The sequence below is a fragment of the Doryrhamphus excisus genome, linkage group LG13 (genome assembly GCF_037039965.1).
Source record: "Doryrhamphus excisus strain RoL-2023G ecotype Guam linkage group LG13, RoL_Dexc_Guam_v1.1, whole genome shotgun sequence".
NCBI classification, from domain to species: domain Eukaryota; kingdom Metazoa; phylum Chordata; class Actinopteri; order Syngnathiformes; family Syngnathidae; genus Doryrhamphus; species Doryrhamphus excisus.
Window position 1 is genome coordinate 17,768,710 of NC_136369.1, and position 15,383 is coordinate 17,784,092.

Sequence of the window (15,383 nt, forward strand, 5' to 3'; positions counted from 1 at the left end):
TTTATGGAACCAAAAATCAAGTAGTAGACCCAAAAAATTGTCCCTGGTCTTGGGTCCTTCAAGACACAGGATGGCCCTGGGTCCAGATGAAGGCTATTACTGGGCCTTGAGGTTTATAAAACAAAAAGTCAAGTAGTAGACCCAAAAAATTGTCCTCGGTCTTGGGTCCTTCAAAACACAGGATGGTCCTGGGTCCAAATAAAGGCTATTACCGGTGTAGCGTGCAGTCCTAAAACCATCAGACTATCTGTGATAGAAGGGTACTAAGAAGAAAAAACATCTTCGAAGGCAATGCAAAAAAATTTGGAATCTGCACAAGAACACCAAACATGGAACCCTGCTAAGTGGGACAAAGTTTAATTTTCCGATGAGAACACAAATGGAACCTCGACGGTCCTGATCCCTTCCAATCTTACTACCATGACAAGGAAATCCCACCTGAGATGTTTTCCACACGGCACCATCATGATCCGGGGTGCGTTTTCCTTCAATGGAACAATGGAGCTTCAGGTTGTGCAGGGGCGTCAAACGGCAAATGGTTATGTGGTCTGAAGGCCCTCATCTTGCTTCTCGATTGACGTTAAAGCCACATTCCAAAGCGTTGTCCACATCAGAAGGTTCCACTCTCTTAACATTTCACTGAATTCTAATTTGAATCACATGTAAACAAGCATTTCTTTTGTTGGGTCTTGCCTTCATCAGCTGGTTATTAGGTCTCGGATGAACACAAGTGGGGGGGAATAGAGTAGAATCATTCCAAGTAAGCCCATAATATAAATATAAAAGCCCACAGCCTCATTCTCATCTGTTTTCCCCAGGATTTAACAGATTCCGCCAAGGACACCCAGGATGACCACAGCACCTTTAAATTGACTGGATTTAACGCAAGGCTAATCCTCGCAACTTGAACCTGGAATGACATTTAGGTGGGGATTTTCTTCCTGTCCGAATGTAGGAGAGTGAATATGTCCGTGTGGTATCTGTACATCATTTATCATCAAAATATAAACCTAAGTATACGTCAAGAACGTAAGAACTATTCCCATTGTTTCAAGTATGCTAACGATTTTTTTTCAATGTGCTCTAATCACAACATTTGGAAAGGAAATACAGTAGAACCTCGACAGTACATTTTCCCACCAAAGTGTGTTCCCTCTGGATTTGGGAATGAGGTCCTACCCCAAGTGGAAGAGTTTAAGTATCTCAGGGCCTTGTTCACGAGTAAGGAAAGTTGGGAGCGTGAGGTCAACAGACGGATCGGCGCAAATCGGTGAAAAGAGAACTGAGTCGGAAGGCAAAGCTCTCAATTTACGGTTCGATCTATGTTCCTACCCTCACCGATGGTCATGAACTTTGGGTCATGACCAAAAGAATGAGATCGCGTATCCAGGCGACTGAAATGAGTTTCCTCCATTGGGTAGCTGGACTCACTCTAAGAGTTAGCGTGAGGAGCTCAGTCATCCGGGTGGAACTCAGAGTAGAGCCGCTTCTCCTTCACGTTGAGAGGAGGTGGCTTGGGTATCTACGTAGTCCGGATGCCTCCTGGACGCCTCCCTGGTGAGGTGTTCCGCGCATGTTCCGGGCATGCCCAGCCAGGGAAAAGACCCCAGCTGGCTTGGGAACGCCTTGGTGTCCTCACGGTGGACCTGGATGAGGTGAGCTGGGACCGGGAAGTCTGGGCTTCCCTACTGAGACTGCTGACCCTGATAAGCGGAGGAAAATGGATGGATGGACTTACGCTGTTTACCTGTACATCGTACCCTCAAACGTCCTCATCTTGGATAAATATTCCAGTATTTTCACAAAGACAGTCCTCAATTTTGGACAGGACTACAGTGTCAAAATTTGCACCCGGACGCATTAAGTACTCACAGTATACTGACGGTTTTTGGATTTGATTCAAGACAGAGTTCTTGACCGATGACCAATAGTCATTCATTCAAATCAGTCTTAATTTTACGCTTGTAAGTAGGGATAGGTACCGGATTTGTTACTTTTATAGTTACCAACCAAATTCCGTCAAAGCCTTGCATTTTTTTTATATTTATATTCTTATTCCTTATTCCCTCTCTCTCCAGGTTATTGGGTAATCAGGTCAAAAACCGCCACCAGGGTGGGGGGTTCGGGGTGGGGGGTGGGGGGACCTTGGGAGCATAAAAACCCCAGCCTGATCACACATCGAGGAGAGAGACTGATGGACAGAGATTGGTCTTGGTTGAAGCCTATGTTATAGACTTAGGGTTCGGGTTATGGTTAGGGTTTAGGGTTTAGGGTTTAGGGTTTAGGGTTTAGGGTTTAGGGTTTAGGGTTTAGGGTTTAGGGTTTAGGGTTTAGGGTTTAGGGTTTAGGGTTTAGGGTTGGGGTCAATAAATGTGAGACCATAGTGGCTAACAACTTGACATTGGAACAGATTATTACTATTCCCATCAAAAATCCCAACAAACGGAGTTCAACCACCCTGCTGGATTTGAACTGTGATCAATCTTCCTCTGTACAAAGATGAAAAAGTTTTCAGATTGTCGTCATCCTTTTAGTAATCAACTTAGCCTGCATAGTTAGTCGCGACGAGACGAGCTGTACGCAAACGAGACAAATCAAAGCAACTTTGATGGACCGTGTGAATGGTTTGATGCAACAAATGACCTTTTAATGAACACAATGCCAAGTTAGTGCAGCACCCAGGGGACACGCCATCATTCAAGCATGTGTTCCGGCGTCCCGGCTACAAAGCGTTCCACGCCGCTAGCGATTAGACAGTGTCAGCCGCAGAGACCACGACGCCTTTCTTCTGCAACTTGTGGATTTGGCTCACGCGCGTCAAAGTCGAGACAATCAACTTTGATCAACTCTACATCCTCCAGTGTTTGAATGCACGCCCCCTCAGGTCTTTAAATAGCCATGACACAGAAAAAAGTCTTGGAAAAAAAACATGTATTTTTAGAAAAAGAAGGGAAAATAAATCACATCTGTTCACATTTTTTTAACACAATAACACTCTGCAAACATCATTGAACTTAATAAACAACCATTTTTTGTCTTTTTTTATAAGACAAATGACACAAATCCACAACAATTCACATTATTTAACAGAACACTGAAAGGAGACACAAACTAAAACACGCTTAAACATTTACACAATAAATAAATAAATAAACAACACGCGATTGCCACATACAAAATTGTCATGTTTGATTTTTGCATAAAGTCTTCAACACCGTATATTAAAAAAAAAAGGTTGTGCAAAATATTCCACAGTTTGACAGCCCCCCGCTGTAAGTGTCCCGCTGAGACCTGTGCGTCCATTAGTGCATAATTATCATCCCGCTTCGTTATTGGCGTACAGCATCCATTCACCTGAAAAGACATGAATGATATGTCGTTAAAAGTGTTTCATAATGTAATATTATTGGATGTTTTCACATGTGGAATATACGTATGACTGGCTAAAGAATAATCAACATCTTATTCTACAACACACAATTGTAAACAGTCCCCAATGTTATATTTGTAAATAGTTTAAAAAAAAGTTATTTTGTGTTGTTTAGAAAAGCTAACAATTCATGTCAAAGCAAAAGTTATGCCTGAAATGTATCTTTTATTTTAGTTGGGAACTGATATTTTCCTGAAACTGACCTATGTTCTGATTACTAAAAAAAAGAAAAAGGTAGAAGCTAACTTTTTATTTCATTTTTTCACCCAACTTCCCTTCTCATGCAAAAAAGGACGTATAAATACGTTATTTGGATCGGGTATTTGGGTTTATAAAAGCATATAAATACGTCTTTGGTATTGAGTGAGGTAAATGTATTTTTTATTTTAGTTGGGAACTGATATTTTCCTGAAACTGACCTACATATGTTCCTGATTACTAAAGAAAAGAAAAAGGTAGAAACTAACTATTTTTCATTTTTTTCACCTAATTTCACTTCTCAAGCAAAAGTTATGCTTGAAATGTATCTTTTATTTTAGTTGGGAACTGATATTTTCCTGAAACTGACCTATGTTCTGATTACTAAAGAACAGAAAAAGTAAAAACTAACTTTATTTTTTTCCACCTAATTTCACTTCTCAAGCAAATGTTATGCTTGAAATGTATCTTTTATTTTAGTTGGGAACTGATATTTTCCTGAAACAAAAGAAAAGACGTATAAATACGTTGTTTGGATCCTGTGTTTGGGTTTATAAAAGCATATAAATAAAAGCATATAAATACGTCTTTGGTATTGTGTAAGTGTGAAAGCAAAAGTTATGCTTGAAATGTATTTTTTATTATAGTTGGGAACTGATATTTTCCTGAAACTGACCTATGTTCTGATTACTAAAGAAAAGAAAAAGGTAGAAACTAACATTTTTTTTCTTTTATTCACCTAATTTGACTTCTCATGCAAAAAAAAAAGATGTATATATACATTGTTTGGATCGGGTGTTTGGGTTTATAAAAGCATATAAATACGTCTTTGGTATTGAGTGAGGTAAGTATGAAAGCAAAAGTTATGCTTGAAATGTATTTTTTATTTTAGTTGGGAACTGATATTTTCCTGAAACTGACCTATGTTCTGATTACTAAAGAACAGAAAAAGTAGAAACTAACTTTATTTTTTCTTTTTTTCACCTAATTTCCCTTCTCAAGCAAAAGTTATGCTTGAAATGTATCTTTTATTTTAGTTGGGAACTGATATTTTCCTGAAACTGACCTATGTTCTGATTACTAAAGAACAGAAAAAGTCAAAACAAACTTTATTTTTTCTTTTTTTTCCACCTAATTTCACTTCTCAAGCAAAAGTTATGCTTGAAATGTATCTTTTATTTTAGTTGGGAGCTGATATTTTCCTGAAACTGACCTATGTTCTGATTACTGAAGAAAAGAAAAAGGTAGAAACTAACATTTTTTTTCACCTAATTTCACTTCTCATGCAAAAGAAAAGACGTATAAATCCGTTGGTAAGGTAAGTACACTAAAGTGTGAAAGCAAAAGTTATGCTTAAAATGTGTCTTGTATTTTAGTTGGGAACTGATATTTTCCTGAAACTGACCCATGTTCTGATTACTAAAGAAAAATAAAGGTAGAAACTAACTTTATTTTCCTTTTTTCACCTAATTTCACTATATATAAAAACATATAAATACGTCTTTGGTATCGGGTGAGGTAAGTAAGCTAAAGTGTGAGTCTTCTGTCATTTGTGTGTGCTTCACCTCTTCATCACGGGCCTGAATGCAGTGACCTTGTCATCCTGCAGGGTCGCACAGGCATCACTGAGGTCTGATGTTTGTGATGTCTCTGCTGCTTTGCCGTTCGAAAATCCTACACAGCCCAAAAAAACAAACACAATCTGAGACCGTCCAAACATGTACTGTACATGTCCTGTGGAGTAGTACTACATACCTTCAGTAGTGGCGTACTGGCATGTGTCAGGGAGTGCAGCATAGGACGGACAGTGCAGTTGGAGGCCCTTGTGATTGTAGCTGCTGGGGCCGTAAACTTTGGAGTGCAAAGAGGGGCCCTCAGGGAAGGGACTCACAGCATTTGGGACGCTGCTAGCATCCTGGAGGCCTCTCATGAGCCCGCATTGTCCGCTGGGAGCACCGGGAGCGCCGGACAACCTCTGGAGCTGGCAGTCCCCGCTGGAGTTCCCGGTCCTCAGCTCGGCTGCGTGCTGGGGGCTCAGGATGACGCCAGAAGCTGCCGTTCGTGCCAGAGACCAAATCCTTGGCTTGTCCGACACCTCGAAGTGAGACAGCGCCAAATTTCCTGTCGTCGGAGTCGTCTTGGGTGGATCCAGGAAGTCGGATGGAAGAGGTGGGAGGCTGGGTTTGATGGCGCAGGGGAACGTGTGGTGGAAGCTGTTGGACACATTCAGGTGAAGCTCAGACGAGCAGTCTCTCTTTGGGGGCGAGCCAGGTAGCGCCACGACTCTATGGAGGTCTTGCTGGTCCGAGACCACCTTTTCACATTCGCTATCCAGCTTGTCACAATCGTCCTCGTCCATGTCGTCCAAATCGCTCAGGTGCAAGTCCTTTTCGTCCTTGCAGTCGCTAGAATCTAGAAGACAAGAAGGCAAGCGTGAGTTCAAACTTCAAACTTAAAATTAGCCAGGGTTCGTGGGGATGACGCAAAATGTTGGTATTAGGTAGAAGATTTTGAAATTCTTTTATCTTTTATTTTAGTTGGGAACTGATATTTTCCTGAAACTGACCTATGATGTGATTACTAAAGAAAAGAAAAAGGTAGAAAGTTAGTGGGGTACTTCTAGTTCATGAGTGGTGACATACAACTCGACAGATAGCACATCTAAAGTGAGAAAGCAAAAGTTATGCTTGAAATGTATCTATTATTTTAGTTGGGAACTGATATTTTCCTGAAACTGACCTATGATGTGATTACCAAAGAAAAGAAAAAGGTAGAAACTAACTTTTTTTTTTCTTTTTTTCACCTAATTTCACTTCTCATGCAAAAAAAAATACGTATAAAGATGTTGTTTGGATTGTGTATTTGTGTTTATAAAAGCATATACATAAATACCCGAATCAAAGTAAGTAGGGTACTTCTAGTTCATGAGTGATGACGTACAACTCAACAGATAGCACATCTAAAATGTGACAGCAAAAGTTATGCTTGAAATGTATCTTTTATTTTAGTTGGGAACTGATATTTTCCTGAAACTGACCTATGATATGATTACTAAATAAAAGAAAAAGGTAGAAACTAACTTTTTTTTTCTTTTTTTCACCTAATTTCACTTCTCATGCAATAAAAAGACGTATAAATATGTTGTTTGGATCGGGTATTTGTGTTTATAAAAGCATATAAATACCCGAATAAAAGTAAGTAGGGTACTTCTAGTTCATGAGTGATGACGTACAACTCGACAGATAGCACATCTAAAATGTGACAGCAAAAGTTATGCTTGAAATGTATCTTTTATTTTAGTTGGGAACTGATATTTTCCTGAAACTGACCTATGATGTGATTACTAAAGAAAAGAAAAAGGTAGAAACTAACTTTTTTTCCTTTTTTTCACCTAATTTCACTTCACATGCAAAAAAAGATGTATCAATACGTTGTTTGGATCGGGTATTTGTGTTTATAAAAGCATATACATAAATACCCGAATCAAAGTAAGTAGGGTACTTCTAGTTCATGAGTGATGACGTACAACTCGACAGATAGCACATCTAAAATGTGACAGCAAAAGTTATGCTTGAAATGTATCTTTTATTTTAGTTGGGAACTGATATTTTCCTGAAACTGACCTATGATGTGATTACTAAATAAAAGAAAAAGGTAGAAACTAATTTTTTTTTCTTTTTTTCACCTAATTTCACTTCTCATGCAATAAAAAGACGTATAAATATGTTGTTTGGATCGGGTATTTGTGTTTATAAAAGCATATAAATACCCGAATAAAAGTAAGTGGGGTACTTCTAGTTCATGAGTGGTGACGTACAACTCGACAGATAGCACATCTAAAGTGTGAAAGCAAAAGTTATGCTTGAAATGTATCTTTTATTTTAGTTGGGAACTGATATTTTCCTGAAACTGACCTATGATGTGATTACTAATGAAAAGAAAAAGGTAGAAACAAACTTTTTTTTTCTTTTTTCAACCTAATTACACTTCTCATGCAAATAAAGACGTATAAATACGTTGTTTGGATTGGGTATTTGTGTTTATAAAAGCATATAAATACCCGAATAAAAGTAAGTAGGGTACTTCTAGTTCATGAGTGGTGACGTACAACTTGACAGATAGCACATCTAAAGTGTGAAAGCAAAAGTTATGCTTGAAATGTATCTTTCATTTTAGTTGGGAACTGATATTTTCCTGAAACTGACCTATGATGTGATTACTAAAGAAAAGAAAAAGGTAGAAACTAACTTTTTTTTTTCCTTTTTTCTCCTAATTTCACTTCTCATGCAAAAAAAGACATATAAATAAATTTTTTGGATCGGGTATTTGTGTTTATAAAAACATGTAAATACCCGAATAAAAGCAAGTAGAGTACTTCTAGTTCATGAGTGGTGACGTACAACTCGACAGATAGCACATCTAAAATGTGACAGCAAAAGTTATGCTTGAAATGTATGTGTTATTTTAGTTGGGAACTGATATTTTCCTGAAACTGACCTATGATGTGATTAGTAAAGAAAAGAAAAAGGTAGAAACTAACTTTTTTTTTCTTTTTTTCACCTAATTTCACTCCTCTAATTTCATGATACCATCTATGTTATGAAGGACGAACCTTTGGTGAGACAATCCTGGTCGCTCTTGCTGATTTCATCCTTCCTGTCGTCGTTGGCCTTGTTCTTTGGCGACCACGTCATCTTGTTCTCCTTCTTGAGTCTCCTCCGGGCGTTGGCGAACCAGGTGGACACCTGGGTGAGAGTCATCTTGGTGATGATAGCCAGCATGATCTTCTCGCCCTTGGTGGGGTACGGATTCTTGCGGTGCTCGTACAGCCACGTTTTCAAAGTGCTGGTAGTTTCTCGAGTGGCGTTCTTTCGTCTGGCCGTGCTGTTGAAGTCCACCGTCCCGTATCTGAAACCAGGAGGGGGTGACATTAAGCGGCGGTACATCACAGAACATCCTGTCTGACCCTGCTTTGGCTCTAATGTTTGAAATCGATATATACACCTAAAAACGCAGCCAGGTATCAGAGTCTAAAGACCCTGACCTTTGACACGAATGCGGCACACTAATGAAAAGTGGAAGAGATTTTTCTTTTTTGGCACGTAAAGCTCGCCTGAGCTTAAATTACACAAAGTGGACAAAAAAAAAAAAAATGGAGTGTAGATCTCACCTGTCATATTGATACTGGCCCAGGGAGGGGTCATAGGGGTAGTATGCTGCGGTTTGAGTGATGCCCGAGTGTAAAGTGCCCGTGCTCTCCTTCATGTCGTATTGCGGATTCTGTCAGGGGATTAAAAAATAAAACAATGTAATTTGTCTTTAATTTTTTTCTGGTTCACTTGCACATACACTTCCGTTTTTTATACTTATTTGGAACATTACATAAAAAAAATCCCTATAAATAAATAATAATGTAGCTTGTACATAACCTTAATTTATGATTAACTTTTAAATTAAATATATTTAAAAAAAGTGACCGGTACCATGCTGCACCCATATAATTATTAATTAAATTTTGTGAAATTAATTAATTTATTATTTTTAGTAATTAATTTTATTTATCAATGGATTTATATGCAATATGTTTGATAAGTCCACCCCCACAAACAGTCAAATATACTCTCATATATACCCCCCCCCCCCTTTTGAGTGCATGCAACGAGGCAGAAGTGAGCCCACCAGAGATGAGTAGATAGCCGCTGACGGGTCTGTTCCATAGGGGAAGTAGTTGGCGTAGTTCTGGCTGGCTGCAGCCGCCGCCGCGTAGGGGGAACCGTACACGCCCAGAGCCGCGTTGAGCTCCGAGCGACTCCCCGTCAAGAGCCGGTTCTCGTAGGGCGGGCAGCAAAAGGATGCGGCGGCGGCTGCTGCTGCCGCTGCTGCCGCCGCAGCGGTGCTCGTGTTCTGGGATCCCGTGGTGGACCCGTCCGGTACCGACCTGGAAATCGAATCGCAGCAAGTCGTACTGGGGTTTGCCGACACGAAAAACTGCACACAGAGAGAACGAATGGTGGACATTTTAAATGCAACTTGAAACCTTAGAGCAGATACTGGATGCAAGTTAGTTTCGATCTTTTAAAGAATCATTTAAATTCTTTTAAACAAGGTAAGTCGCTTTTTGTAATAAATACTTGAATGTGACAAAGTTTACTTTGTGAGTAAATAAACTCCTCGTTTGTTTCTGGACACAATTATTATATTTCCAACCAATCATTTATAATATATTTAGTCAATAATCACTAACTTTTACCTTGTATATGTCAATAAATGCACTTTTTGAGTTTAAAAACGTATTTAACATTAAATAAAGAACTCAAACTTTCATGACAACTTTCTCCACCCTGTCAAAACGAGTGTTGTGATGGTGCGTAATTACGCACAGTGCGCAATAGGTGACATTCATCACTTTTGTCACTGAGAAAAAAAAAAACTGCAGCGTTCATTCATAATTCAGTGTTGTTGGACATGGGGTGCGTGTATGTCAATATTTGGCACGACAACAAAAGCATCCCGCAAAGAGGGAGGAACAGACAATATTAAAATAAAATAAAAAAAATCAAATAAGATGACAAGTATTGACTGAAGTCAAATAAAGTTATAAAAATGAAATTAAAAAAGTATCTTACCTGTGAGGTTGCATTATAAGGGTATCCAAATTGGGAGAAAGACATCTCGCCTTCTTTTGTAACCATCAGCAATATTCCTCCTCAAGCCTTGGATAGATCGATTGCTTCCCCCCCAAAAAAAATATTCCACTTCAAATCCACGGGCATGCACGCATTTCCACACGCACGGCCTTTCTTTTTTTTTTTTTTTTTTTTTTTCTTCACCCCCTCTTCTCTTAATAATACATGACTTTCGCCCCATATAGGAGGGAAGACTTTAAGACTGGCATCAGCTGCAGATTGTTTTATATGAATGAATAATCCTCTCCCCCCCCACCCCCACCCCACCAAACCCCTTCTCAGGATCTGAAATTAAGCGTCATTAAAAATAGAGAAAAAAAAAAATAACAAAAATGTTGTTGTGCAGGGAGGCTTAAAGGATAAGGTAAGACTTGCAAGATATGGACTGTGTGCTTGTGCTGTTATTTGTGCCTCTATAGTTCTTTAGCATTCATCCATGCAAGGGGAGCGGTGTGACGTCACTGTAATCCCTGAATTGCACCGTGCTACCAGAAATGGGATAAAGTTTTTTTTTTTTTTTGCCAATCACGTCCAATACACTCTTTAAGTTGCATGTATAATGTATAATGTATTATTTGATGAATTTAATTCATAAAAAATATTTTTTCCACTGTTTTTTGCCTCTCAGTTCACTTATAATAATAAAAGTGATGTTTCTATCCATTATATAGAGAAAAAGGCGACCCCCCCACCCCAACATGAATGCTTAGTTTTATTTGGCAGGTCAATATAGAGCAGTGATTGATGCATCCCTGGAGACCCACTTGACCATTAGGCTCCTGTGTAGGTAATTGTATCAATTAACAAATGGCTCCACGCCCCATGTTTAACCAACAGAGTGAAAATATGCCTTAGAGGTGAGATCTGAAAAAAAAACAAAAACCGCTAATTAAATATTAGTGCGGATGAGTGGGGCGGTGAGAACTGTATTTTAATTGAATGGTGCTAACTTGAGTGAAAGAAGGAAAAAAAGGCTTTATTGAATAAGCAACCTGTTGCCACCATTTCCATTGTTTCCCTATGTGAGTATTTTTCAAAAAATGTGCCCTGATTCTTTACTGCCAGGTCAAGACTGATGTGGCTCTTTCCCAAACCTCCTTCATATAGTGATACACCTGCAGTTTCAGTCTCTCTCTTCGGGGGGCGCTGAAGAGTCACGTCTTAAAGGGAATGAAAAAAAAGAGATCTCCAGTCAGATAAGAACATGGGACACATTATTAGGTACACCCGAACAATCAAGGGGCTCTACCGTTTTGACGTTGTAGTGATCGCAATGCTAATTTTTGATTGACAGTGTCAGATAACTGCTAATTTAATAAAATGTTCATTATTTTGATTGTAGTTTGCAATGGTGTACAAGATGCAATGCATCAAAATGAGAGTTGTGTATATTATGCACTTTTAAACTTGGTCTAATTGTGTTGGATTTTATTAGATGTTCATCTAAGAGCTGGTATAGTATTTTAGAACACGTAATCAAACTCAAAAGCGACAAATCATGGAAATATAGTAGATTTCCTGCATGGTGTTCCTCATATTATTGTGTGCAATATCTTTGTGCAATATTACATCGGCGATTACGCGGCCAGAGAAGGTTGCAGCAAGATCTCCAGTCAGATAAGAACATGGGACACATTATTAGGTACACCCGAACAATCAAGGGGCTCTACCGCTTTGACGGGGTAGTGATCCCAATGCTAATTTTTGATTGACAGTGTCAGATAACTGCTGATTTAATAAAATGTTCATTATTTTGATTGTAGTTTGCAATGGTGTACAGCTGCAATGCATCAAAATGAGTGTTGTGATTTATTGTGCACTTTTAAACTTAATATAATATAAAATAATTGTGTTGGATTTTATTAGATGTGCATCTAAGAGCTGGTATAGTATTTTAGAACACGTATTCAAACTCAAAAGCGACAAATCATGGAAATATAGTAGATTTCATTGCATGGTGTTCCTGATATTATTGTGTGATTATCACAGTCTGTAAAAACCTTCATCAAAAAGGTAAGCAGCACCATAGTGGATTAGCAAGTTTATGATGAAACAAATCACATGACACCAAGTAATAAGCCCAATATGAAAGAAATGTCCTTTCTGTCTTTCTTTGTGCAATATTACATCGGCGATTACGCGGCCAGAGAAGGTTGCAGCAACCAAAATGTAATTGCTCGCTGGTGGTCGATGCAATTCTACAAGGGCATACACGATGGCCCAAGTGCATATGGACAGACTCATGCATAATGCATGTCCAGCAGTCATCTCCCTGAATCTGGCCCAAATGAACACTTAATTGTAATGGGGAGACTTACCGCTGTGCCCTTCCCCTCGACATGTAGTAGCGTCGCAATCTTCACAATGACACAACTCCTTTTTACTACTGTGTTTACTCTTGATAACTTAATCATCACAATAGAGCACGCTGGCTCCGTCATTGAAGGGAGTGGATGTTGAGGTTATGTTAGAACAGGGGTCTCAAACACGCGGCCCGCGGGCCAAATGTGGCCCGCAGGACACTAGTTTGAGGCCCCCACCTTCATATGAAAGTTTAATGTTAGTTTGATATGGATGCTGTATGGTATCATGTACCCGGAACAAATTATTACGTTTGATTAATGTTCATGTTAAAGGTTAAATAACTGTTAATAGTTATCCTCCCTATCCGTGTGGAAGTGGTAAGTTTTTGGCTATTTAAGTTTAAAGGAAATAACTTGAAGGCTACCGTTTAGGTCGCTAGCTCTCTAAGTTTGCGAGTTAGCATGTGTCTCAAGACCCTGCAGTTGCGCAATATGTTGTAAATAAAAAGAGTATAAATGTGACTATAGTCGTGTTTTGTCATGTCTACAGGGCTCTAATAATGCTTTGTTCATTTTAATCTGAAAAAATAATTTCGCTATCCAGCAACTATATGTGGTTTCTTAAGTTTTTTATTATTTGCTGTTTTATTATTATTATTATTATATTTATTTATTACTGATTGATTGATTTTCTTTATTCTTGATTTGTTTATTTATTTATCATCTTATTTTGTGTAGACAAAATAAGATATTTGACAACAGTGGAATGTTTTATCAGAGCTTTTCTTGTAGAAAATCGGAACCAAAGCAAAGTTTATTCATTTTTTTTGGAAAACCTGATGCGGCCCAGTCTCACCCAGACCCTAGCTCCAGTGGCCCCCAGGTAAATTGAGTTTGAGACCCCTGTGTTAGAACAATGCATGACTCTCCAAACTGGTATTACTGATATTGGTATTTAGGTATTTGGGGTCATGGGGGCCCTCCACTTCCTTTTTTTAAAATACATTTTTACAAAACTTATTCAATCCAGGCCATTTTTCAAAACTGTCCCTCTCGGAATCGACCATTTTTGATGATTTTGACAGATTTTTCAAGGCAGAACATTGAGTTCTTGCGCTGTATAGACATGGAATATACCAAAATAAAGATTAGACTCTTAGTAACTAGCAGTAGAAGAAGAAAAAAAAGCATAACTTTAAACTTTCACTTTAGCACAAATTTAGTTATATATACACTTAAGGGGGCTGCACGGTGGTCGAGTGGTTAACGCGCGGGCCACACAGCTAGTAGACCCAAGTTCGATTCCACACTCAGCCATCTCTGTGTGGAGTTTGCATGTTATCCCCGTGCATGCGGGGGTTTTCTCCGGTTTCCTCCCACATTCCAAAAACATGCTAGGTTAATTGCCGACTCCAAATTGTCCATAGGTATGAATGTGGTATGTATGAATGCGATTGGCTGACGACCAGTCCAGGGTGTACCCCGCCTCTTACCCCGAAGACAGCTGGGATAGACTCCAGCCTGCGATTCTCATGAAGATAAGTGGTCGAAAATCAATGAATGAAATGCTGCACCGAGTTCCCACTCTATATGGCAATGACATATTTATATTCATATACAGGATATTCTCTATTATTTAAGCAGCCCTTTGAGGGTTGCTCTCAATGAAAATGAGTTTGACACCCATGACTTACACTATCAGTCTTGTTCAAGAAGTACAGGCTACTGTTCAATCTGATCTTGTGCTAACTAATGAAGCTGAGTGATGCCCACATCTTTCATTAAAAGCATCCCAGTCAGGGAAAGGAAATACTGGAAAGGTTAAGTCAACACTCAATACCCCCCCCCCTCTATACCCCCTATTTAATACATTTCCTATGCTGACTTAATGAACCACACCAAGCCTTTTTGGGCTTTTTCATCAAATAGAAGGGGAGGCGCGTATGAAATGATAATAAGCACACATGGAGAAGGAAGGAGAAAGCGGAAAAGGAAGGCATGAGGCGAGGAGCACCTATACCTGGGGGGGTGTGATCTCATTACAGCCTAAATTGCTATGTGCCAATAAATCCAAAAAGGCTTTCGTCCGGTGGAATTATTACACATCCCGCCCACATACACACTGCTGACTGGTGAAGATTAGCACTAAATTAGCCAAAACATAAAAAAAGTCATAAATATTCGAAAGTTAATGCTAAAACAAATAATCCTGTGAGTAATTACATCACACAAAAGTTAATGGTAATGGTTATATTTCATTTGAACATGCATCAGATTACAATTGAATGCATCACATAATCAGTTCACAGTTCCACATGTCCGAAAGGAGTAGGAAGAAGCAAAGCTTATTAAATCCTACCCCTCCATCTGGTACTTTTACAATCAGTAACTGTTACATTTGTCCACTTCCTGCTTTCTTAATATAATTTAAGTTATTTTAATTTTAATTTTAATTTTAATTTTAATTTTAATTTTAATTTTAATTTTAATTTTAATTTTAATTTTAATTTTAATTTTAATTTTAATTTTAATTTTAATTTTAATTTTAATTTTAATTTTAATTTTAATTTTTCTGAAATGCTATGTCTTTTTAACGTTGTTCTAGCATATAAGTGTTTCAAATTTAGTTTTTCCCTGAGATATTTTAATTTTAATTTTAATTTTAATTTTAATTTTAATTTTAATTTTAATTTTAATTTTAATTTTAATTTTAATTTTAATTTTAATTTTAATTTTAATTTTGTCACACTCAGCCTAGCCCTCATT

General features: G+C 38.3%; 1 protein-coding gene across 3 annotated transcripts; it reads right to left on the minus strand.

The window, feature by feature from the left end:
- Window positions 1-2,916: 2,916 nt before the first annotated feature.
- On the minus strand, window positions 2,917-10,546 carry irx6a (iroquois homeobox 6a). Of its 3 annotated transcripts, none has more exons than XM_058089466.2 (7): window positions 10,255-10,546; window positions 9,308-9,566; window positions 8,799-8,908; window positions 8,241-8,536; window positions 5,384-6,040; window positions 5,194-5,302; window positions 2,917-3,354 (listed from the first exon to the last, which is right to left on the minus strand). In XM_058089466.2, exons 1-7 carry the CDS (start codon window positions 10,266-10,268, stop codon window positions 3,351-3,353), a joined length of 1,449 nt encoding a protein of 482 aa, XP_057945449.2. In that variant the 5' UTR covers window positions 10,269-10,546; the 3' UTR covers window positions 2,917-3,350. The 3 variants fall into 3 exon arrangements, with proteins under 3 accessions (XP_057945449.2, XP_057945448.2, XP_057945447.2); XM_058089465.2 differs by having other exon boundaries at window positions 9,308-9,616; XM_058089464.2 differs by lacking the exon at window positions 2,917-3,354 and having other exon boundaries at window positions 5,190-5,302; window positions 9,308-9,616.
- Between the last annotated feature and the right edge of the window lie 4,837 nt (window positions 10,547-15,383).